This window comes from Antedon mediterranea, chromosome 1 (assembly GCF_964355755.1).
Source record: "Antedon mediterranea chromosome 1, ecAntMedi1.1, whole genome shotgun sequence".
NCBI lineage: Eukaryota > Metazoa > Echinodermata > Crinoidea > Comatulida > Antedonidae > Antedon > Antedon mediterranea.
In genome coordinates, this window is record NC_092670.1 from 886,608 (window position 1) to 912,635 (window position 26,028).

Genomic DNA, 26,028 nt, shown 5'->3' on the forward strand with positions numbered 1-26,028 from the left:
AGACCCACTATACGAAAAGGGAGACCTAAATATACGAAAAGGGAGACCCAAATATACGAAAAGGGAGACCCAAATATACAAAATGGGAGACCCAAATATACGAAAAGGGAGACCCCACTATACGAAAAGAGAGACCACACTATACGAAAAGGGAGACCCTAATATACGAAAAAGGGAGACCCAAATATAGGTCTCCCTTTTCGTATTGGGTCTCGTGTCTGGTCTCGGGTCTCTAGTTTCGAAACACCCGTTAAAAACAGATGATTTCATTTTTACAGAAACCGGTCCTATATATTTGTCTACTTTTGGATTGGGGGGGGGGGGGGTGGTAGTTGACCGGGGGTAGTTATCCTAAGGGGGTAGTTGTCCTAAGGGGGTAGTTGTCCTAAGGGGGTAGTTGTCCTAAGGGGGTAGTTGTCCGGGTGGTAAACATCCGGGGGTAACTGTCTAGGGGATAGGTGTCCTAGAACCCTTCTAATACTAATAGTAACCCACACTAACAGTAACCCATTCTAATAGTTAACCCACCTTATGAGTCAATCTATAATAACAACCCAAGTTACTCCATGGGGGTTACAATTAGAGTCACAAAAACTTATGATGGAGTGTTGACAAAGTGCGAGGCAGCGAGGCAAGCGAGGCATGCCAAATATTTGTGCGAGGCATCATTTTATCATTTCCAAAAGTGCGAGGCATATATAGTTTACAATTTCAAAAGGGTGCGAGGCATATCTTAACGTGCTATTATGCTATATTATAGGCCTAATTGTGTTTATTTTTATGTAACGATTGTTTTTTCATTCAAGTCATATCTTGTCAAATTTTACTTTTACAAAAGTGCCCAAACTACGGTTAAAAAATCTGAACGACAGTCTTCAACTTTCGATAAACAATAATTGTTATAGCGACACACTCATCAAATGACTGCAATGTTTGTTGGCATTTCGAGCGTGTTCACTCACATGTCTCTCGAACATAGCAGAGTGAAAATAATATTTTGTCACAACCCTGCGCCTAGATCCGGTAGACCCGAGAGATGGAAAATCCCTCTTTACTATTTAGCAGGTAGCGGAATGATTCAGCCCTCAGCTCAGAGGATTGTGGTGCATTCCCCTCCTATAGCACGTGGTTTCAGCAGCAGCAACGCACAGACTTCTCTCTGAGCGGCGTGCCAAAGACATTTTTGACATTCCATTCTCTAGGAACAACACGTGTACCTCTCTCGCAAATAAGGTGAACAGCGATTGCCAGGACAAGTTCAATAACTGGCGGTGAATAAAAGGTAACTGATATGGCGATCCAATAACATGCCGCAAAGAAAAAAATTGCGACAGAATTCTGGAGCGCGTGTGAAAAAAGACTTACGTCCGACAATTGTAATACTAGGCCTAAAATTAAACTTTAGCTAATATGCTTAGCCCTAACCTAAATAAGAGGCCTATGTAGAAAATAATTTAATCAATTTTGATACAATAATAGTTGGTGTAATATTTAATAATGATACACTATTCCTGTTTTAGTAAGCTAGGTATATTACGAACGATTTTTATTTATTGTCCATGTACTACGTACTAATAAACCTGGCGCTAGTTTCCTTCGCTTGTATTTTTACTCCAAATTTGATAACTAACTTTATCGTGTGAATACCACACCTTAGAAGTATACCTCATGAGTACTTTAATGAAAGAATCACATAAAAAGTAACAAAATAAATCCTTAAATTAATGATTTTACAGGCGTGTTTCTCGCACACTGTTCGCGAATTTCACTTATTCAATGTTCAATATTTTTGTTTCTATGGAGCGCCAAAAGAGCAACGATAATAGAGGACTAAAACTCAGTGGAATGCGTCAATTTCTCATGCATTTATTGGTGAAAAACACGTTTTATTTCAATATATTTGTTAATTTGTCAATAAAAATGCTGTAATATGTTACTGCTGATACTGTTCTGTTTTCAAAGAATAATAATCGATCCTAAATCAACATCACTACCTAGTCTAGACCTAGGACATCCTACTAAGGATATTATGATGAATTTTTCTATTTTATTCTTTAAAAGGTTAACGAAACCGTGTACATTATCAACAGTAACATTTTTCCTTATTGACAGTGACAAAATCTATTGAAATTGTACTTGATTTTCACCAAATAATGCGTTAAATATAAATGGATTCCACAGAGTTTTTAGCCCTCTAATTAATTTTGCTCTTTTGGCGTTCCATAGAAACCAAAATATTGAACATTGAGTGTGCGAAATGCGAGAAAAACAACGTCTGTAAAATCACCAATTTAAGGGATTTATTGTTACTTTTATGTGATTTTTCTTCATTAAAGTAGGCCTACTAATTCTAAGCTGTGGTATTCAGGATAAAGTTGGTTAAAATACAAGGCAGGTGCAAAAGGAAACTAGCCTAGCGGGCCTAGGCCTAGGCTACTTCAATTTCGGTGATTTCCTGCCTTGCAATTTTGAGAAATGATAAAATGATGCCTCGCATTTTTTGATGATGGTAAAACGATGCCTCGCATAAATTTCTGACTTGCCTCGCATGCCTTCCCTGCCTCGCGTGCCTCGCACTTTGTTACTACCCCTTATGATGCAGTCGTATTTTGAAAATAAGGAGATAATGCATGTTGATCTCGGGAGGGGGTAGGATCGAGTGTTTTTTAGTTTATAAAATGGGTTACTATTTTTCAGGTGCCTAATTTAAGATTAGTAATACTATATTAACCTTCCCTTCTAATAGTAACCCACCTAAAAAACAATCAAAGAATAATAACCCGAGGTTACAATTTACGGTATGTTTAATTGGATTATTATTAGGTGAGAAAGAATATTTTAATTGCATATTTGGTTAAATTTGTTAGAGAACTATTTAACGATTCAATTGTCAGAAAAAAATACAATTATTTGGCTTATTCAGGTACTTGTACAATTAAATAATCTGGTATCAACAAATATTAAAAGTACAGTATTGCTGATTAAATATTGAATCATTCAAATTAATTTTAGCAAGCAATACAGTATTATGCGCATAGTTTACGCTTTGTGATTATAATTGAGTGGTACTGTACTGTAATCTTATAGGACACCTGGTTTCAGAACTATTTATTATTATATATCACAAGAGAATATATTATATATATAATATAATAACGAATAATAAACAAAATAATACACAGAATACTACAAATCAAATCTCTTTTGAACATTTGGGTGGCTCTGAAAAGAGCCGTTTGGTTTGAAATGAGACTGCAACGATGTTTACTTGGAGCTTGTGTATTTGGTGACAGCTTTGGTACCCTCAGAGACAGCATGTTTGGCCAATTCACCGGGCAACAAGAGACGGACAGCAGTCTGGACTTCCCTGCTGGTGATGGTAGATTTCTTGTTGTAGTGAGCAAGACGAGATGCTTCTCCTGCAATACGTTCGAAGATATCGTTGACGAAACTGTTCATGATTCCCATAGCTCTGCTCGAGATACCAGTGTCTGGGTGAACTTGCTTCAACACCTTGTAGATGTAGATGCTGTAGCTTTCCTTTCGCTTACGTTTTCTTTTCTTGTCAGTAGTTCTTACAGCTTTAGCCTTACCGGCTTTTTTAGCAGCTTTTCCTGAAGTTTTTGGTGGCATGATTAAACGATCTAATTCACAATCAAAATCAAAGTGATGAACTGCTAAGGAAAACTGTTCAATATATAGCCTTTGATATGCTAATGAGGACTTCTATGTTGGGTTTTTTTAAATACCGTCTCCTATTGGCTGTTGACACTGCGCTGTGTGTTGAATAGTCTTCATCGTCTAAAAAGGCGGAATATTGTTGGAATTGTTTTATTTTAACCTTGATATATTTTCTTTATTCAACATAAAAGGTAAATACATTGGCAGTCAAAAGTTGAATTGCTGCATTTTTTACAGTAAATATTACCATAGAGAAATAATAATTAATTTCTCCATGATATTACAAATAATGAGAGGTCAAAAAGGTACTTGTCAAATTTCGATAAGTCTACCTCCAGGCCTATAATATAGAATATGTTATGTGTGTACTTTTTTTTTTAGTGTAGGCCTATTATATGTTTTCTCTTGTACAGTAATGTTATTTGTTCAAGGGATGATGTAGATAGAGGTACTTTATGCCAAAATCAATTACAAAATTAATACAGTATTGTGAAATTTATATAGGCCTATAGCGCTTTTAACAATCACTAACAGATTGTCCTAAGGCCCTTAATATAAAAATAAGAGAACAAGAGATTGAAATTACAAAGAACAGAAAAAGGGATTTTAAAAGGCGTTTGAAACTTCAATAAAATGTGCATTATGATTATTATTGTGTACATTCATTATTTCTATTTTACTTACCTGTATATTTGAATGAGGCGCTATTTAATCCAGGATATATTACAAGTACTACAAATAGAACAAAAGAACACATGACAAAGAAAGAAACCCGCCTTTTATTTCCCTCCAAAATTAAATACAAAGCTATTACTAACTTCATGCCAAGGCACTAGGTCGTTAGGCCAAAGGTCACGCCCAACAGAATGACGTCCGCACTTGTTCTATAAATCTGTCTATTTTTTAAACAATCGGTACATTTCGAATTCGTCGAATAATCTAAAAACTTGAAACATGTCTGGACGTGGTAAAGGAGGAAAGGGTCTAGGAAAAGGAGGCGCTAAACGTCATCGAAAGGTGTTGCGTGATAACATCCAGGGTATCACTAAACCAGCTATCCGTCGTCTTGCTCGTCGTGGTGGTGTTAAACGTATCTCTGGTCTTATCTACGAAGAAACCCGTGGGGTACTGAAGGTATTCCTTGAAAATGTCATCCGCGATGCTGTAACATACACTGAGCATGCCAAGAGAAAGACCGTTACCGCCATGGATGTCGTCTACGCCCTAAAGAGACAAGGCCGAACCCTGTACGGATTCGGTGGATAAGCAACAACCTCACTCTACTCAAACCAAACGGCTCTTTTCAGAGCCAACATTTGTACAAAAGAGATTTTAAAGCTTAATATGAATTTAAAATAGGCTACTGTAAATGCCAATCTATCAATAAATACATTATCTTCGACTGTATCATGATTTTCAATTTATGTGCAGCACTATGGTATGTACAATTGTTATAACCCAGTACCGACTGTAGCCTTTTCATGTACAAACTTGTAGGCTTGTAATGGCAGTATTTAATTTAAAATAAATTATTCTATAGGTCTATCAATACTGTACCTTTTCATTTACAAACTTATACGCAAGGCTTGTAATGGCAGTACAGTACTTAACTAACTTAAAATATTCAATATTTCTTCATAATGAATGACAAATTAAAGTTCGAAATAATTGAATCAAAATGTCCTCACTTTCATTCATAATAACTATTTCTTTTTCAAGGTAGCAACAAAAAAAAACATAAATAATAAACCCACGAAGTAAACAAATTCAAAGTTATATTTTGATTTCTTTTTAGTTTAAAAGAAAATATTTAGGATCTAGCCTAGTGTTATGGTATGGGTATGAATATTATTGTATTTTATAAAGCTGCAAGAAAGGTTAGTTGGAAGTAGACAATCACTTTTTCTAACTTTTAATTCCTTATAATATGTACTAACATTCATAATACAATTTTACATTTAATTGTCGTATTCGATTGGGAACTTTCGTTGTCAACGTAAAGATTCGTTGAGTGCTTTTTGTATTCGAATTGTAAATTTGTGCTCAACAGAAAGTCATTCGAATAGAAAACGAAAGCTTTTTCGTTAAGAACAATCTCAACGCTCAAAATACTCCGTTAAAGAAGTACTCAACGGAAAAACTGTACTCAACGGTGGAAGTCTAAATCGAATACGACAAATGATATTAAATGTAATGTATAATATAATAATTTATTCGGAAAACGTATACAAAACAACACATTTCCCAGTACTGTACTGTATTATCACGTACAGACCAAACAATTTCCCACCTAAAATGACAAAAGAAACAAAGGCGGTTTGTTTGTTGTTCAAAACGATCCGCCAGTTCCAACAAAAAAAGTGCGGACGTGTTATAAGCTGCATAATTTAACCAATCATATGGATTTATCTTAATCGCCAACAAGAAAACCTAACCTACACTTAGCCAATCATATTACTTGAACTAATCGCGCAGGTTCTTAAAAGGCCACACATTTTGAATTCTAACATCATTCAAATTGAGATACGAAATCGAAAATGGCACGTACTAAGCAAACAGCACGTAAATCTACCGGAGGAAAAGCTCCACGAAAACAACTTGCCACCAAGGCAGCACGAAAAAGTGCACCAGCAACCGGTGGTGTAAAGAAGCCTCATCGTTACAGGCCTGGAACCGTCGCTCTCCGTGAGATCCGTCGCTACCAGAAGAGCACAGAGCTTCTCATCCGAAAGCTTCCATTCCAACGTCTTGTCCGTGAAATCGCCCAAGATTTCAAGACAGATCTTCGATTCCAGAGTTCTGCTGTCATGGCTCTTCAGGAGGCTAGCGAAGCCTACCTGGTTGGCCTTTTCGAAGATACCAATCTTTGCGCCATCCACGCAAAACGTGTGACCATCATGCCAAAGGACATCCAACTTGCCCGTCGTATCCGTGGTGAACGTGCATAAGAACATATCTACTTTATTTTCAAACCAAAAGGCTCTTTTCAGAGCCACTACTTGTTCTAAAGAGATTAATAGCAATTCTGTCTTTTATGTATATACATAAATACAAGTACAGTATATATAAGTATTACACAAAACGTTTCAATGTACAGTATTTCCATATTATGAATTCTTGTAGGCAAATGAGTCAAGGAGTAGATTAGCAAGATAATAAATCGCAAGGCCATCTTTTCCCAGACTGGGGTATTATCTATAATTCTATATAATACAGATATCATCGGACCTCTAATGAAAATGTTTGCTATTGCCAAAGTGATTTGTTCTTGTCAAAGTTTATTTTGCTGTTCACATTATACTGTATTGTAATATAAGTTCTATATATTCTGGCTCTTGATAAAAAACAATATTTAGAAAAGGCATGTTCTTCTTTACTTGTCACGTACGTGCAAGTGAAACATGCTCATTTGTAATTATTTTTTAAATACGTTCTTGACATTTTTAAAGGACATATTATATATAATATAATTGTCTAAAACATGATCGAAAGTTACATTTAAAATTACATTATTATATTAAAACAAAGCGGGATTTAATTCATCCCTGAACAACAGATTTGAAACCATTTTTGTTGAATATGCCATTCTAATGTATCGTATTCACTTCGACGTTGAATTAGGAAAAAAAATATATGAATGAATTTAAAGTACTGTACTGTATTATTAAAACAACAGCACAACATGTCCTATTAAAATGTTGGTATTTATAGTACAGTATTTTATTTTTCATGTTTTTGGGACAAATGAAATTTAGGTCTATATAAATACGCATTAATGAAATACAATGAGTGGTAATAATTTAGGCCTATATAAATACAATGAGTGGTAATAATTTAGGCCTATATAAATACAATAAAAGTGGTAATAATTAAATGCAGGTAAATACCAAAACCAATATTTAAAATTTATCTATAATATACATAATATTTAGCGCCAACAATGTAACTGCCAATGTAATCTCTCCCTACACATAAAATATTTAAAACGGCAAGTTCTCAATTATTCTATTATTTAGCGCCAACAATGTAACTGCCAATTAGTTAGCATATTGAATTCAATCATTATTCCAGGCGGGAATGACTTCTATTGGTTGATAAAATCCGACATATACGCCCAAGCCACTTGAAGCGCGAACGCCTAGCATTGGTCAATCAAAAACAGGATACAAACCATTGACAGGGTATATAAACTTGAGTAGATTACAAAACTACTTTACCTTATTCTTGTTCGATTTCTAACCGAAAAAGAAATAACTGTAATACAGAATGTCTGGACGTGGTAAAGGAGGTAAAGCTAAAGGAAAGGCCAAGAGCCGATCAAGCCGTGCTGGACTTCAGTTCCCAGTCGGTCGTGTTCACCGATTTTTGCGAAAGGGTAACTACGCATCCCGTGTCGGTGCTGGTGCCCCAGTCTACATGGCTGCCGTACTCGAATACTTGACTGCCGAAATCTTGGAGTTGGCTGGTAACGCTGCCCGTGACAACAAGAAGAGCAGAATCATCCCCCGTCATCTTCAACTTGCCATCCGTAACGATGAAGAGTTGAACCGTCTTCTTGGAAGTGTGACCATCGCACAGGGAGGTGTACTACCAAACATCCAAGCTGTACTTCTACCAAAGAAGACCCAGGCCAAAGCCAAGTAAAAGAAAACATCGATAAATGTCCAAACCAAACGGCTCTTTTCAGAGCCACCAATACACTAAAGAGATTTTATTGCACTCTACATTGTTGTTTTCTAGTGTCTTCATGTTAGTATACTGTATATATTATATATTGGTATTTATTCAAATTCAACATATATATTAAAACATAGCAGCAAAAATGCTAAATTGAGTTCTAATTTACATGAGGTAAAAAGGTACAGCATACAAATGAATAAATAGATAAACTAAATCAAAACGATAAAGTCAAACAGACATAAAAATGAGTTTTATAATTTATATACATTCACACATTCAAGGCTTGATTAAAGCATTGTACTATACAGTATTTTCTATATAAGAATACAAATATGATTACATACAGTAATGCAGAAGGGTAGGGCATTACTTGTCTACAGTGGTGGCGCCAGGTTTTGCCCGACGGGGGAGGGGGGGGGGCGCGAATTCCCCGACGGGGGGGGGGGGGCGTACGCGCGAAAGAGGGGGTGGGTTTGGGAGCCTCAGAAAATTTTGAAAAAATAGATGCTTACACACTGTTTAATAGGCTAGAGCAACTGTTTCCATTACATTTAATAACAATGTCACATAATGTTAAATTTAAATAAATCCTTCCTAAATCTTTTCGACGAACTAATAATAAACTTTGATCGAAAAACACTTCAAACGAAATGAACATTTGGTAATGCGGCACTCTGAAAATTCCTCGATTGTGCATGTGTTTAGTGTACGACTGTGCTTTGGTGGTCTGTTAACCTCAGATATATACCCTATAGCCGGGTGAATAACTCATTGTAATTTAGTATACAATGATTGCCGTAATCGCCGTGTCTATAACACAAATCAATAAAATGCCAAATACGCCACACACGTTTTTTCGGCCGTGTACATAGAACAAGACATTTCATGTTTATGTTATGCCTATGAAATAATAATAAAAAGAACATCATGTTTCTCGTTTTTTTATCGTTTATACTGCATACCATTATATAAAAAACCTTCATAGGCGAGAAAAAAGTTCACGATATTACACTCTACTCTGTACAGGGGTGTAAATATACAGGCCCACGCTAACGCTTGCACACGGACCAGGGCGGAAAATGGTGTATTTTTGGAGAGTGATGACGTCAGCATTCACACGAGGAGCGAGCTAAGACAACGTGATGCTGGTAGTGGGAGCATGCATGTGTTTTGAAAATAACTCAGTTGTGGGTATTTTCCGAAGATTTTAAATCGCGTTTTCTTTTTAAACTCTTGAATTCATAAATAGTAATTAAACTCTTAGCTCTTTCACTATGTAGGCCTATTTACACAACTATAGCTCTAGCCTACTCTTCTTAATTAAAAGAGTCAAGTGCGTCGAATCCGCGTCTAGCGACGGTCGGGAGTTTGGTGCATCTTTTTTTCCCCTTTAGAATTAAGTGGGGGGGGGGGGGGGGGGGGGTTGCTAGCCACCCTATTCACCCCCCTAGATCGAGATTTGTGCGCGAAAAGAAACGTGAACAGACCCTGTTTTATGGTTAGGGCCAACCGCTTCCTTTTTCCCAATCGAACCCCCACCCAAACCCCTTTAATCGACAGCGAACATATACGCGGTACACCAATGGTTATTGGTAAATTGAAACAATTCGTACACTCAACCGCGAGAACATAACTCGTACCTTTATCCCTGTATGAACGTACGTCGATGCGTAGTTGCAAATGAATTTCCGATTTTCGCCTGGAATCTGAAAAATACACATTTTGGTCCCTGGATGTAATAAGATCTTTGCCCTCTCCCCCCCCCCCCCCCCCGCTGGCGCCACCACTGCAACCCCATTTTTACATAACACTGTACAATTTAATTTTGTCGAATTAAGCACAAAGGAAGCCTGTATTAAACCTGTATACCAGAGGTAATTTACTTCACATTTATTTTAATATCCAGTGCATAAAATACACAATATTAAGTATTTTTCTATTATATATTAAGTATTAGTGGCAATTAATATCATAAATAAATAAATAAATAAATAAATAAATATCATTTGCTTAAATGTATGATTCAATAACGAATTTTAAAATGGTTTCAATGTTGCAGTTGGTGAATTCCTTATAAACATTTATATTCGTCGACTTAGGTGTTTGCTGGTATATATGTTTTATGCAGAAAGAAGACAAATCTATAGTAAAAATCTTCAAAAAAATAAAAATAAAACATGACATCAATACAGAAATCAACTCTTTTCAGATTGTGTCCAAGCTATTCACATATTCAAGCAAAACACAACACAAATATTGTTATACATCTTTAAATGCTTTTTAAACAACCGAATATCAAGCGAAAGTTTCCAATTTCGTACATTTGTTGGTCATTAATGTTGTTTAATTACCATTATTGAATAATAATGTATGTTTATAATGTCTAAAACATACTAAAAGTGTAATTTTACGTATAATGGCGTTAGGAATAAACACATTTTGAAAGAAAAAAATATGCTGTATCATAAAATAACTTTTATAAAAAAGTATAGATTGAAGCATTTATTGAGGAAAAATAAAAATATAGTTTAAAATTAGTTTTAAAGTTAATGAAAAAACACATTTTTTATGAAATTATCTTTTACCAAAGAGTTTATAAAGCGCGGGGTCTCCCATACTGTACATACAGTGCTTACAATGCGGTCCGCAACATAATGGCGGCCTATATAAGAACAGAATCCGGCTAAACTTTTACAATTCGTTCGTTTCGTTCGTACATTTTGCTGACATATTGAAATGGCTGATCAAACGAAAGCTAAAAAGAAGGCTGCGCCCAAGAAGCCGGCATCTCACCCGACTTATATCGACATGGTGACTGCTGCAATTGGAGCATTAAAGGAGAGAAATGGTTCATCTCGTCAAGCTATTGTAAAATATATCTTAGCTAACTACAAAGTTGATCCGGGCAATATGAAGACTCATCTTCGTATGGCTCTGAAGAGAGGTGTCGACAACGGTAAACTTGTTCAACCTAAAGGTAGTGGTGCAAGTGGTTCATTCAAGCTAAACCAGGCTGCAGCTAAGGCTGATGCAGCTGCTAAAGCAAAGAAAGAAAAAGCAAAGAAAAAGGCAGTCGCAGATAAGGAAAAGAAAGTAGCAAAGAAACCAGCTGCAAAGAAGGCTAAGAAACCAGCAGCTAAGAAGGCAAGTACTAAGTCACCCAAGAAGGCTAAGAAATCCGAGAAGAAGGCTGCCAAGCCAAAGAAAGCCAAGTCTCCTGCGAAGAAGCCAAAAACTAAGAAGCCGAAAAAGCCAAAGGCTAAGAAGGCTTCCAAGTCACCAAAGAAGGCCACCAAGAAGTAAATTTTATCGACTCATAATTTCAAACCAAACGGCTCTTTTCAGAGCCACCAAATATACTAGAGATTTTATAGCTTTTTTCCAATAAGTTTTTTTTTTCTTTAAACAACCGAAACATTTTTTACATGCTAAATATTATATATTTTTTTCATTATAAAAAATATGAAACTCGACACATTGCAACCCAAAAAAAATTGCATATAGGGAATTATGATACAGTAAATTCAATTTTACCATTACACTTACAGAGCCATCATCTAGAAAGATGTTATAGCTTTTTTCAATAACCTGATTACTTTAAACAATTGAAATATTATTTACATGCTAAACACAATACACTTGGAAAAAATAAGAATATTCTGTACAAACAGTCAATTGATATAGGAAATTATGATACATTACATTCAATTTTACCATTACAGTAACCGACCAAATGTTTAACCAATACATATACCATGGAGTAAAGAATACTCCATGCATATACTGTACCTGCATAACAAAATATACTAAATACTGTATTAATTGAAAAAGTATTTTCGGTGTAAATGTATGTAAATTCTATCAACTTAAACAAGATGAATATTATTTACTTATAATATATAAATAACCTAACCACAATTTACGACAGTTTTACGATTTAGAGAGAATGTTGTACAGTATATTATATGATATTTTTTTTCATTCATTATAAATAAGTCTACACTTAAATTTCCTTTTAATTATTCAATATGTATTTGAATGCTTTCGAGTACAGTATAATTAACAGCAAACATAATATAACAGAAATAGAATAAAAGATCCCATGACAAAGAACAAAAAACCGCCATTATTTGTGTTTCCCACCAAAATTAAAAACAAAAGATGTGGCTTCCTGTTACGTTGACAAGCTGTAGTTACAAAGGTCATGTACACCACTCAGAATTACGTCCGCATTTGCTCTATAAATTCGTCTATTTTTTAAACAATCAGTACATTTCGAATTCGTCGAATAACCTAAAAACTTGAAACATGTCTGGACGTGGTAAAGGAGGAAAAGGTCTAGGAAAAGGAGGCGCTAAACGTCATCGAAAGGTGTTGCGTGATAACATCCAGGGTATCACTAAGCCAGCTATCCGTCGTCTTGCTCGTCGTGGTGGTGTTAAACGTATCTCGGGTCTTATCTACGAAGAAACCCGTGGGGTACTGAAGGTATTCCTTGAAAATGTTATCCGTGATGCTGTAACATACACCGAGCATGCCAAGAGAAAGACCGTCACCGCCATGGATGTCGTCTACGCCCTGAAGAGACAAGGTCGAACCCTGTACGGATTCGGTGGATAAACAGTCAACAACCACTCTCTACTCAAACCAAACGGCTCTTTTCAGAGCCAACATTTGTACAAAAAGAGATTTAAAAGCTTGCTATTTTTTTTTCAATAAGTACACAACAAATGCCAAATTGGTGTTTTTTACACAATAATGTTTACAATAATCATAAATATATATAACTACACTCATTGCCTCAGATTTACACATTACAAAACATACATATTATCAATTTAAAGTATATACTGTATAAATACAATATTGTAAACCTCGAAACAATATGTATTAACATTCATAATACACTGAGAGGTCCAACATTTAAAGCAATTATATTCAAATGTAAATATACTGTAATACTGTACAAATATACTGTAATGTCAAATACAGTAGAGTATTTATAAATACAGTGCAAATAGCCAATGTCTGTACAATATGCAACCACAAAATATTCCCACCTATGGCTATTCAAAAACTTTATTAACTTCAAATGCATTTACAAATACAGTATAATGCCAACATTAAAGATGTACATACAATGTTTATACATGCAATAATATTAATAACTTTCTAATAACTAAAATTTGGAAACAATATGTATTAACATTCATAATACAACAAGAGGTCTACAATGTAATAGTGGACATCAATATTGTTTATAACATTTACTTAGATTCCCATATAAAAATATATATACTGTATAATGTTCTTTGCCTGATGTGTATATATATATATCAAGAGATCTTGATATACTGTACAGAGTTGGGTACGACAAGGTAATACTTTGTTTCCAAAGATATTTTACAGCAACCATCGAAGAAAAGGTTCAACTATTGATGATGAAATGCTTACAGAAATCCGTTTTGCTGATGACGTGGCCTTGATTTCAACATCAGTTGCAGATATGAAACACCAGCTCTCAAGTCTGAATAAGGAGAGTAAATCAATCGGACAACTATGCACAAAGACAAAAAAAATACATGACTAACTTTAACACACAGGAAGACATTGAAATAGAGGGCCGGAAACTAGAAAAAGTGAAAGAATATAAATATCTTCTAGGACAAACACTGAAAAATGGAAGAAACCACGAAGGAGGAAGTTCTGTTAAGAATAAAAGCAGGATGGATGAATTTTGGCAGACACACACATGCTTACTGACAAAAGTATACCAATGTCACGGGTGTCTCGAAAAAAGAGACCTCGAAAACAGAGACCCAGGGTCTCTGTTTTCAAGAAAAACAGAGACCCTACTAACACGTTTTAATATTACATTACATAGGGGGTCTCTGTTTTCAAGTTTTTCTGGACCTCCTATATAACGTAATATTGACTTAATATTAAGAAGTTTTAATGGGGGTATCTGTTTTCGAGTTTTTCTCGAAAACAGAGACCCTCTATATAACGTAATATTGACTTAATATTGAGACGTTTTAGTGGGGGGTCGACTCTGTTTTCGAGAAAATCTCGAAAACAGAGACCCCCACTAAAACGTCTCAATATTACGTAATATAGGGGGTCTCTGTTTTCGAATTCTCGTAAACAGAGACCACCACTAAAACGTCTAAATAATACGTTATAATAGGGGTTTCTGTTTTCGAGATTTTCTCGAAAACAGAGACCCCCACTAAAGCGTCTCAGACACCCCAAATGTTACTGAGAAAGAAATTATTTAACCAATGTGTGCTATCAACTATGACATATGGTTCAGAGACATGGGCAATAAAAAAGGAACTTGAACAGAAACTTACAACTACTGTACTCAAAGAGCAATGGAAAGAAAGATGATGAACTTACAGGGTAAATCATCAGAAACAAGTTACAGATATAATGGAGAAAGTAAGACAGTCAAAATGGAGATGGGCTGGGCAAGATAATAGATGGACATACAAATTAACAGAATGGCCACCAAGGGTAGGAAAAAAGAAGACAGAAAAGAAGGTGGAGAGATGATTTAACAGCATACATTGGAACGGCTGTAAGTTATACAGTACTTGGACAGCAAGAATTAGACAGAAATGGACATGTTATGAAGAGGGCTTTATTCTTATGGACATATGGATGAACTATGCCTAGATAGATAAATAAAAATACCCAATACAAACTGGAATGATTGTAATTCATTACTAATTAATAATAATAATTTATTGAAACCACACCTTTACAACGGTGGTACCCGTTCAATATTCCCGCCTTAAAAAGACGCGGACGTGTTATAAGCTATACATTTTAACCAATCATTTGACGTTGTCCTAATCGCCAATAAAGAAACATCAGCCAATCATATTACATTAACTAATCGCCCAAGTTCTTTAAAAGGCCAAATCTTTTAAATTCAAACATCATTCAATTTCAGATACGATATCGAAAATGGCCCGTACCAAGCAAACAGCCCGTAAATCTACCGGAGGAAAAGCTCCCCGAAAACAACTTGCAACCAAGGCAGCACGAAAAAGTGCTCCAGCAACCGGTGGTGTCAAGAAGCCTCATCGTTACAGGCCTGGAACCGTCGCTCTCCGTGAGATCCGTCGCTACCAGAAAAGTACTGAGCTTCTCATCCGAAAGCTCCCATTTCAACGTCTTGTCCGTGAAATCGCCCAAGATTTCAAGACAGATCTTCGATTCCAGAGTTCTGCAGTCATGGCTCTTCAGGAGGCTAGCGAAGCCTACTTAGTTGGCCTTTTCGAAGATACCAATCTGTGCGCCATCCACGCCAAACGTGTGACCATCATGCCAAAGGATATCCAACTTGCCCGTCGTATCCGTGGCGAACGTGCATAAGAACATATCTACTTTATTTTCAAACCAAAAAGGCTCTTTTCAGAGCCACTACTTGTTCAAAAGAGATTGTAATAGCTTCTGTCTTGTCTTTTATTTCTAAGGTATTAATAACAGTAACATTATTATACATACAGTATTGGTATTTACTTCTTCACTATATAACATTTAAATAGGCCTAATATATAATTTTATTGAACGGCACAATTCGAAATGAAGGTACGTTGACTTAAAAATATTCTACAGGTACTATTATTTAGATACAGTAGATAAAAAGTACACAATAAACCTACACCTACATTACGATATTACAAGTGGTCAAAGTTACAATAAAAGACTTATAGTGTACTATAATTATATAGATGAGGAACTTTTATTTTGACTTAATTTATATACGTACGCGCAGTATTGAAATTATATAAATCCCAATTTGCCATATACAACATGTAACCAGACAATTACATGTTATTCAAACTAGAAGTTTATTATGAAAAAATTTCATTGTATCATATTTAAGCGAAATAAGATTTTAAAAATATTATAGACATATTAATTAAAACCAATAGATACTGATTATGTTTCAATAACATAGTATAAGCTTACTCCAAATATGACAGAGGAAGTAAATGATTCAACAACGAGTAAGATTTACACATAACATTTTGTATACATATAACATTTTGAAAACAATAATGAGATCTACAAAACTAGCAGTGTATATATTCCAGCACAAACTTACAAGATGATTATTCAAAAACACCTTTTTATTTTATACTACTGTAACACATATTCAAATCACAAGCTTATTTATTCAGAAAAGAACCGTTTGTATTTAAATAATAAATAAGATATTTAAATTTTTAAAAAACAGAAAAAAACAATCGGTTATGAACATCCGAAATGGGAAATTTTGTAACAAAGAAAGCAGATTTGTGTATTGTTCCCGTCAATTACATTACATAAATTGCGGAGAATCAACAACCAATGAAAGTGCTTGGTACCATGAAACCTATCGGAACACCTCATTAGCATATCAAAGTCTATAAATATTCCGGCTATCAAGCAAATCATCACTTTTATCTACTGTACTCGTATCGTAGACATCCAACTTTCAACATGCCACCAAAAACTTCAGGAAAAGCTGCTAAAAAAGCCGGTAAGGCTAAAGCTGTAAGAACTACTGACAAGAAAAGAAAACGTAAGCGAAAGGAAAGCTACAGCATCTACATCTACAAGGTGTTGAAGCAAGTTCACCCAGACACTGGTATCTCAAGCAGAGCCATGGGAATCATGAACAGTTTCGTAAACGATATCTTCGAACGTATTGCAGGAGAAGCATCTCGTCTTGCTCACTACAACAAAAAATCTACCATCACCAGCAGGGAAGTCCAGACTGCTGTCCGTCTCTTGTTGCCCGGTGAATTGGCCAAACATGCTGTCTCTGAGGGTACCAAAGCTGTCACCAAATACACAAGCTCCAAGTAAACGTAGTTTCAATCTAATTTCAAACCAAACGGCTCTTTTCAGAGCCACCCACATGTTCAAAAGAGATTTGATTTGTAGTTTCTGTGTCTTGTTTGTTTTATATATATTATACTCTTGTTAATAAAATTTTATAAAAACACAATAAACATATTTCTAATATTATTGCAATACTGTGTTAACGGTTATTGCAGCAACTATTGACACCCTGGTACCACGACTCATCTGTACTGTATGAAAAATTCTAAATAACTAATGTTTAATTCAAAAGCCGATAAGTGGACGTAATGCTAAAGCACAGTACAGTAAATCTAAATAATATATACTGTAGCTGTGTGCATAATACTGTAATTATATTTATTTTTCTCGTCTCACTTTTTATTATTTCATTTTACATTAATGTATTTTAATATTTCTCTATATATTCTGGCTCTTGATAGAAAATGAACAACAATATTGATAAAAGGCATGTTCTCTATCTTTGCTTGAAAAAAAAAAACCAATGAAAACACTTATTACCTACATACACTGTTAGTATACAATTGTCTAAAACCTGAACATAAAATCACATTATTATACAGTATTAAAACAAAGCGGAATTTAATTCATCCCCGAAAAATAGATTTGACATTGTTGTTGATACTATATAATTAGTACGCCATTTATATAATAATGTATCGTATTCATTTCAACATTGAATTAGAAACAAAAATGAATTGGCAGTTAATGACCACCACTACTTTATTAAAACTACAGCACAACATGTCCTATTCAAAGTTTTATATTTATACTGTAGTACAGTATTTTATGTTTCATGTTTTGGGGAACAAATAAAATTTAGGCCTTTAAATACAATGAGCGGTAATAATTTAGGCCTATATAAATACAATGAGTGGTAATAATTTAGGCCTATATAAATACAATGAGTGGTAATAATTTAGGCCTATATAAATACAATGAGTGGTAATAATTTAGGCCTATATAAATACAATGAGTGGTAATAATTTAGGCCTATATAAATACAATGAGTGGTAATAATTTAGGCCTATATAAATACAATGAGTGGTAATAATTTAGGCCTATATAAATACAATGAGTGGTAATAATTTAGGCCTATATAAATACAATGAGTGGTAATAATTTAGGCCTATATAAATACAATGAGTGGTAATAATTTAGGCCTATGTAAATACAATAAAAGTGCTAATAATTTAGGCCTATATAAATACAATGAGTGGTAATAATTTAGGCCTATATAAATACAATGAGTGGTAATAATTTAGGCCTATATAAATACAATGAGTGGTAATAATTTAGGCCTATATAAATACAATGAGTGGTAATAATTTAGGCCTATATAAATACAATAAAAGTGGTAATAATTAAATGCAGGTAAATACCAAAACCAATATTTAAAATGTATCTATAATATACATAATATTTAGCGCCAACAATGTAACTGCCAATGTAATCTCTCCCTACACATAAAATATTTCAAACGGCAAGTTCTCAATTATTCCATTATTTAGCGCCAACAATGTAACTGCCAATTAGTCAGCATATTAAATTCAATCATTATTCCGGGCGGGAATGACTTCTATTGGTTGATAAAATCAGACATACGGCCAAGCCACTTGAAGCGCGAACGCCTAGCATTGGTCAATCAAAAACAGGATACAAACCACTCACAGGGTATATAAACTTGAGTAGATTACAAAACTACTTCACTTTGTTCTTGTTCGATTTCTAACCGAAAAAGAAATAACTGTAATACAGAATGTCTGGACGTGGTAAAGGAGGTAAAGCTAAGGGAAAGGCCAAGAGCCGATCAAGCCGTGCTGGACTTCAGTTCCCAGTCGGTCGTGTTCACCGATTTTTGCGAAAGGGTAACTACGCATCCCGTGTCGGTGCTGGTGCCCCAGTCTACATGGCTGCCGTACTCGAATACTTGACCGCCGAAATCTTGGAGTTGGCTGGTAACGCTGCCCGTGACAACAAGAAGAGCAGAATCATCCCCCGTCATCTTCAACTTGCCATCCGTAACGATGAAGAGTTGAACCGTCTTCTCGGAAGTGTGACCATCGCACAGGGAGGTGTACTACCAAACATCCAAGCTGTACTTCTACCAAAGAAGACCCAGGCCAAAGCCAAGTAAAGAACACCATCCATTTTCAAACCAAACGGCTCTTTTCAGGGCCACCAAATGTTCAAAGGAGATTTAAAAGCATTTTGACTATACTGTAGTATATATTATTTCACTTTATATAGCATGGAAATATTGTTATGTCGAAAATGTTAACAATTAATATAGATAGACTATCTGATAACTTAACCACATAACAAACTCCTAGCTAGAAAGTAGGAAGCATTTGAATTGGCCAAGTAAAGAACACATTTTCAAACCAAACGGCTCTTTTCAGGGCCACCAAATGTTCAAGAGATTTAAAAGCATTTTTACTATACTGTAGTACATATTATATTTCTTACTTATTATATAGCACAGCATAATATACAGTATTTCCTATATAAGAATACACCCATATAATGCATCAGGGTAGGGCATTACTTGTCTAATTAGTCACAAAGAAAGCCTGTATTAAACCTGTATAAATATTCAAATTAACGGTATATCTTGTTGACCAGATGTAATTTATTTTACATTCATTTCAATATACGGTGCAACATAAATACTAATACACAATATTAAGTATTAGTGGCACTTACTTTTTTTAATGTATGATTTAATAACGAACTTATTAACAGAAAGAAGAAAATCTATATAAAAATCTTCAACAAATACAAATATTATTATACATCTTTAAATGTTTTAACACAACCGAATATTTAGTGAAAGTTTCAAAATCTGTAAATTTTTTTTGGTCATTAATGTTTTTTAATTACCCTTAATGAATAATGTATGTTTATAATGTCTACAACATACTACAAGTGTAATTGTACGTATAATGGCGTTAGAAATAAACTCATTTTGAAGGAAAACAATATACGGTATCATAAAATAACTTTTATAAAATAGTATAGTTTGAAGCATTTATTGAGGAAAAATAGAAATATTGTTTAAAATTAGTTTTAAAGTTAATGAAAAAAACACATTTTGTATAAAATTATCTTTACCAAATACAGTAGTTTATAAAGTGCGGCGTCTCCAATTACTATACATACCGCTTACAATGCGGTCCGCAACATAATGGCGGCCTATATAAGACCAGAATCCGGCTAAACTTTACAATTCGTTCGTTCGTACAAATGTAGAAATATTGAAATGGCTGATCAAACCAAAGTTAAAAAGAAGGCTGCGCCCAAGAAGCCGGCATCTCACCCGACTTATATCGACATGGTAACTGCTGCAATTGGAGCATTAAAGGAGAGAAATGGTTCATCTCGTCAAGCTATTGTAAAATATATCTTAGCTAACTACAAAGTTGACCCGGGCAATATGAAGACTCATCTTCGTATGGCTCTGAAGAGAGGTGTCGACAACGGTAAACTTGTTCAACCTAAAGGTAGTGGTGCAAGTGGTTCATTCAAGCTAAACCAGGCTGCAGCCAAGGCTGATGCAGCTGCTAAAGCAAAGAAAGAAAAAGCAAAGAAAAAGGCAGTCGCAGATAAGGAAAAGAAAGTAGCAAAGAAGGCCAAGAAACCAGCTGCAAAGAAGGCTAAGAAGCCAGCAGCTAAGAAGGCTAGTACTAAGTCACCCAAGAAGGCTAAGAAATCAGAGAAGAAGGCTGCCAAGCCAAAGAAAGCAAAGTCTCCTGCAAAGAAGCCAAAAACTAAGAAGCCCAAACAGCCAAAGGCTAAGGAGTGTTGACAAAGTGCGAGGCAGCGAGGCAAGCGCGGCATGCCAAATATTTGTGCGAGGCATCATTTTATCATTTCCAAAAGTGCGAGGCATGCGGGGCATATAGTTTACAATTTCAAAAAGGTGCGAGGCATATCTTAACGTGCTATTATGCTATATTATAGGCCTAATAATCAATCGATACAAGCGTATCTAAATAGATTCGTGTATACACTCATCATGTTGTTTATATTTATGTAACGATTGTTTTTTCATTCAAGTCATAGGCCTATCGTGTCAAATTTTACTTTTACAAAAGTGCCCAAACTACGGTTCAAAAATCTGAACGACAGTCTTCAACTTTCGACAAACAATAATTGTTATAGCGACACACTCATCAAATGACTGCAATGTTTGTTGGCATTTCGAGCGTGTTCACTCGACCTCACATGTCTCTCGAACATAGCAGAGTGAAAATAATATTTTGTCACACTCCTGCGCCTAGATCCGGTAGACCCGAGAGATGGAAAATCCCTCTTTACTATTTAGCAGGTAGCGGAATGATTCAGCCCTCAGCTCAGAGGATTGTGGTGCATTCCCCTCCTATAGCACGTGGTTTCAGCAGCAACGCACAGACTTCTCTCTGAGCGGCGTGCCAAAGACATTTTTGACATTCCATTCTCTAGGAACAACACGTGTACCTCTCTCGCAAATAAGGTGAACAGCGATTGCCAGGACAAGTTCAATAACTGGCGGTGAATAAAAGGTAACTGATATGCCGATCCAATAACATGCCGCAAAGAAAAAAATTGCGACAGAATTCTGGAGCGCGTGTGAAAAAAGACTTACGTCCGACAATTGTAATACTAGGCCTAAAATTAAACTTTAGCTAATATGCTTAGCCCTAACCTAGATAAGAGGCCTATGTAGAAAATAATTTAATCAATTTTGATAAAATAATAATTGGTGTAATATTTAATAATGATACACTATTCCTGTTTTAGTAAGCTAGGTATATTACGAACGATTTTTATTTATTGTTGTCCATGTACGTACTAATAAACCTGGCGCTAGTTTCCGATCGTTTGTATTTTTACTCCAAATTTGATAACTAACTTTATCGTGTGAATACCACACCTTAGAAGTATACCTCATGAGTACTTTAATGAAAGAATCACATAAAAAGTAACAAATAAATCCTTAAATTAATGATTTTACAGGCGTGTTTCTCGCACACTGTTCGCGAATTTCACTTATTCAATGTTCAATATTTTTGTTTCTATGGAGCGCCAAAAGAGCAACGATAATAGAGGACTAAAACTCAGTGGAATGCGTCAATTTCTCATGCATTTATTGGTGAAAAACACGTTTTATTTCAATATATTTGTTAATTTGTCAATAAAAATGTTGTAATATGTTACTGCTGATACTGTTCTGTTTTCAAAGAATAATAATCGATCCTAAATCAACATCACTACCTAGTCTAGACCTAGGACATCCTACTAAGGATATCATGATGAATTTTTCTATTTTATTCTTTAAAAGGTTAACGAAACCGTGTACATTATCAACAGTAACATTTTTCCTTACTGACAGTGACAAAATCTATTGAAATTGTACTTGATTTTCACCAAATAATGCGTGAAATATAAATGGATTCCACAGAGTTTTTAGCCCTCTAATTAATTTTGCTCTTTTGGCGTTCCATAGAAACCAAAATATTGAACATTGAGTGTGCGAAATGCGAGAAAAACAACGTCTGTAAAATCACCAATTTAATGGATTTATTGTTACTTTTATGTGATTTTTCTTCAATAAAGTAGGCCTACTAATTCTAAGCTGTGGTATTCAGGATAAAGTTGGTTAAAATACAAGGCAGGTGCAAAAGGAAACTAGCTTAGCGGGCCTAGGCCTAGAAACTACTTCAATTTCGGTGATTTCCTGCCTTGCAATTTTGAGAAATGATAAAATGATGCCTCGCATTTTTTGATGATGGTAAAACGATGCCTCGCATAAATTTCTGACTTGCCTCGCATGCCTTCCCTGCCTCGCGTGCCTCGCACTTTGTTACTACCCAAGGCTAAGAAGGCTTCCAAGTCACCAAAGAAGGCCGCCAAGAAGTAAATTTTATCGACTCATAATTTCAAACCAAACGGCTCTTTTCAGAGCCACCAAATATACTAGAGAGATTTTATAGCTTTTTCTCCAATAACTTTTTTTCTTTAAACAGCCGGAACATTTTTTACATGCTAAATATTATATTTTTTTTAATTGTTAAAAAAAAAATGAAACTCTACACATTGCAACCCAAAAAAAATTGCATATAGGGTATACAGTAAATTCAATTTTACCATTACACTTACAGAGCCATCATCTAGAAAGATTTTATAGCTTTTTTTTCAATAACCTGATTACTTTAAACAATTGAAATATTATTTACATGCTAAATACAATACATCTGGAAAAAATAAGAATATTCTGTACAAACAGACAATTGATATAGGAAATTATGATACATTACATTCAATTTTACCATTACAGTAACCGACCAAATGTTTAAACAATACATATACCTGCATAACAAAATATACTAAATACAGTACTGTATTATTGAAAAAGTATTTTGGTCTATAAGGGCCTGTTTCTATTGAAAAATAAAAAAAGAACGGTTTTTTGGAAACCGGTTTCGGTTGTTGTTTATAAATAAAGATCGCGTTGCAGCTCAATTTTTACTCCAATAAAACCGGTTCCGTCCATGTGCGTTCGTTATGAATGACGTCATTATATACACCACAATGCAGTTCGTTAGGCGGAAGCGCGATTTGATCGAGGTCATGTTTACTTTTTTTCGCATAGCGCGATCCCCAAGAAATAGCATCCATTTCATAATAGAAGGGGGAATTATACCTGAAACGTTATTGTGGTCCTTGGTTAAAGTATAGGTACGTCGCACCCTCTGATATTGTCAAGTTGAACTCGTCTATTTTTCACACGCTTTACAATATTCTTAAAAACATGTAGGCGCGGCCTATAATACGTGAGTCTTTCTTCCGACTCCCGACAAGTCCCCTCATCTTCTTTCCTTCACATATTTTTTACGAACCTCGTAATGGCATCGGTCAACATTTTTTATTTAAATAAAATACTCACTATCTAGAGAAATAAAAATGACTTAGGCCTAGGTCCTATCGCGCGAGTTTGACTGCGAGTTGACCGCAATCATCCCAGTGCAGCAGACTGCAGAGTTCAGTTTTTGGGGTCAAATTGAGACCGCGATTGTGTTGCAGCTAAAAATTGCTCCGCGGAAATCGGTTTCAGAACGGTTCTTTGCGATCGAGACCGCAATCAATTGGGGTTTTTGAAACCGTTTTTAAGATCGGTTCTTTTTTGTGGTTTTTTGTGGGGACCCATTTCTGCTGGCAAGAAAAAACGGTTCTTGAAAAGAACGGTATTCAAAACCGTATTCTCTGCTCTATAGAAACAGGCCCTAAATGTATGTAAATTCTATCAACATAAACAAGATGAATATTATTTACTTATAATATATAAATAACCTAACCACAATTTACGACAGTTTTACGATTTAGAGATAATGTTGTACAGTATATTATATGATATTGATATATATAATCTACACTTAAATGAAAGTTGCTTACATTCATTTGAATTATATTCAATATGTACTGGAATGTATAATTAACAGCAGAGCAAACAAAGGACAAAAAGACAAAGGACAAAAAACCGCCATTATTTGTGTTTCCCACCAAAATTAAAAACAAAAGATGTGGCTTCCTGTTACGTTGACAAGCTGTAGTTACAAAGGTCATGTACAACACTCAGAATTACGTCCGCATTTGCTCTATAAATTCGTCTATTTTTTAAACAATCAGTACATTTCGAATTCGTCGAATAACCTAAAAACTTGAAACATGTCTGGACGTGGTAAAGGAGGAAAGGGTCTAGGAAAAGGAGGCGCTAAACGTCATCGAAAGGTGTTGCGTGACAACATCCAGGGTATCACTAAACCAGCTATCCGTCGTCTTGCTCGTCGTGGTGGTGTTAAACGTATCTCGGGTCTTATCTACGAAGAAACCCGTGGGGTACTGAAGGTATTCCTTGAAAATGTTATCCGTGATGCTGTAACATACACCGAGCATGCCAAGAGAAAGACCGTCACCGCCATGGATGTCGTCTACGCCCTGAAGAGACAAGGCCGAACTCTGTACGGATTCGGTGGATAAGCAGTCAACAACCACACTCTACTCAAACCAAACGGCTCTTTTCAGAGCCAACATTTGTACAAAAAGAGATTTAAAAGCTTGCTATTTTTTTTCAATAAGTACACAACAATTGCAATGCCAAATTGGTGTTTTTTACACAATAATGTTTACAATAATTATAAATATATATAACTACACTCATTGCCTCAGATTTACACATTACAAAACATACATATTATCAATTTAAAGTATATACTGTATAAATACAATATTGTAAACCTCGAAACAATATGTATTAACATTCATAATACAATGAGAGGTCCAACATTTAAAGCAATTATATTCAAATGTAAATATACTGTAATACTGTACAAATATACTATATCAAATACAGTAGAGTACTGTATTTATAAATACAGTGCAAATAGCCAATGTCTGTGCAACCAAAAAATATCCCACCTATGGCTAATCAAAAAGAACAAAAATAATGTTGACATTTTGCAATTTTAATTTCACATAATAGTTATCAACTTTGACCAAAAATTAGATCAAAACAGAATTTATTAACCTGAAAAAACTGTAATTTAAAGCAAAAAATGGTCAAATTGGTTGCCAGCCAATGGATTTTTGGTTGAATTTAACCATTTATCAAGTGAAAACAATTTTGTTTTTCTACAGAAGTGATTAACTTTATTGAAACTACAAAATAACCTATTTAAAGTCAGATTTAATTGATCTTCATTTTTCGAATTTTGGGGGACAATACATCTTTAACTTCAAATGCATTTA

The 26,028-nt window shown here is 35.0% G+C and overlaps 11 protein-coding genes across 11 annotated transcripts; 10 read left to right on the forward strand and 1 right to left on the reverse strand.

The window, feature by feature from the left end:
• Nucleotides 1-3,130: 3,130 nt before the first annotated feature.
• Nucleotides 3,131-3,847, reverse strand: LOC140045403 (histone H2B, gonadal-like). Its single transcript, XM_072090274.1, has one exon. The coding sequence runs from the start codon at nt 3,631-3,633 to the stop codon at nt 3,265-3,267; it is 369 nt and encodes a 122-aa protein (XP_071946375.1). The 5' UTR covers nt 3,634-3,847; the 3' UTR covers nt 3,131-3,264.
• A 783-nt stretch (nt 3,848-4,630) lies between these two features.
• LOC140045431 (histone H4) lies at nt 4,631-5,185 on the forward strand. The gene has a single exon (XM_072090326.1). It carries the CDS (start codon nt 4,636-4,638, stop codon nt 4,945-4,947), a length of 312 nt encoding a protein of 103 aa, XP_071946427.1. The 5' UTR covers nt 4,631-4,635; the 3' UTR covers nt 4,948-5,185.
• Nucleotides 5,186-6,201: 1,016 nt separating this feature from the next.
• LOC140045410 (histone H3) lies at nt 6,202-6,648 on the forward strand. Its single transcript, XM_072090288.1, has one exon. It carries the CDS (start codon nt 6,219-6,221, stop codon nt 6,627-6,629), a length of 411 nt encoding a protein of 136 aa, XP_071946389.1. The 5' UTR covers nt 6,202-6,218; the 3' UTR covers nt 6,630-6,648.
• Nucleotides 6,649-7,719: 1,071 nt separating this feature from the next.
• LOC140045424 (histone H2A-like) lies at nt 7,720-8,466 on the forward strand. Its single transcript, XM_072090313.1, has one exon. It carries the CDS (start codon nt 7,948-7,950, stop codon nt 8,323-8,325), a length of 378 nt encoding a protein of 125 aa, XP_071946414.1. The 5' UTR covers nt 7,720-7,947; the 3' UTR covers nt 8,326-8,466.
• A 2,631-nt stretch (nt 8,467-11,097) lies between these two features.
• On the forward strand, nt 11,098-11,672 carry LOC140045417 (late histone H1-like). Its single transcript, XM_072090301.1, has one exon. It carries the CDS (start codon nt 11,098-11,100, stop codon nt 11,662-11,664), a length of 567 nt encoding a protein of 188 aa, XP_071946402.1. The 3' UTR covers nt 11,665-11,672.
• A 980-nt stretch (nt 11,673-12,652) lies between these two features.
• LOC140045438 (histone H4) lies at nt 12,653-13,003 on the forward strand. Its single transcript, XM_072090339.1, has one exon. It carries the CDS (start codon nt 12,670-12,672, stop codon nt 12,979-12,981), a length of 312 nt encoding a protein of 103 aa, XP_071946440.1. The 5' UTR covers nt 12,653-12,669; the 3' UTR covers nt 12,982-13,003.
• Nucleotides 13,004-14,686: 1,683 nt separating this feature from the next.
• On the forward strand, nt 14,687-15,763 carry LOC140045446 (histone H3). The gene has a single exon (XM_072090352.1). The coding sequence runs from the start codon at nt 15,334-15,336 to the stop codon at nt 15,742-15,744; it is 411 nt and encodes a 136-aa protein (XP_071946453.1). The 5' UTR covers nt 14,687-15,333; the 3' UTR covers nt 15,745-15,763.
• A 1,071-nt stretch (nt 15,764-16,834) lies between these two features.
• LOC140045452 (histone H2B, gonadal-like) lies at nt 16,835-17,429 on the forward strand. The gene has a single exon (XM_072090364.1). It carries the CDS (start codon nt 16,858-16,860, stop codon nt 17,224-17,226), a length of 369 nt encoding a protein of 122 aa, XP_071946465.1. The 5' UTR covers nt 16,835-16,857; the 3' UTR covers nt 17,227-17,429.
• Nucleotides 17,430-18,962: 1,533 nt separating this feature from the next.
• LOC140045459 (histone H2A-like) lies at nt 18,963-19,777 on the forward strand. Its single transcript, XM_072090377.1, has one exon. The coding sequence runs from the start codon at nt 19,001-19,003 to the stop codon at nt 19,376-19,378; it is 378 nt and encodes a 125-aa protein (XP_071946478.1). The 5' UTR covers nt 18,963-19,000; the 3' UTR covers nt 19,379-19,777.
• Nucleotides 19,778-20,503: 726 nt separating this feature from the next.
• Nucleotides 20,504-21,049, forward strand: LOC140050908 (late histone H1-like). The gene has a single exon (XM_072095910.1). It carries the CDS (start codon nt 20,504-20,506, stop codon nt 21,047-21,049), a length of 546 nt encoding a protein of 181 aa, XP_071952011.1.
• A 3,883-nt stretch (nt 21,050-24,932) lies between these two features.
• Nucleotides 24,933-25,344, forward strand: LOC140045495 (histone H4). Its single transcript, XM_072090426.1, has one exon. It carries the CDS (start codon nt 24,949-24,951, stop codon nt 25,258-25,260), a length of 312 nt encoding a protein of 103 aa, XP_071946527.1. The 5' UTR covers nt 24,933-24,948; the 3' UTR covers nt 25,261-25,344.
• Nucleotides 25,345-26,028: the final 684 nt, after the last annotated feature.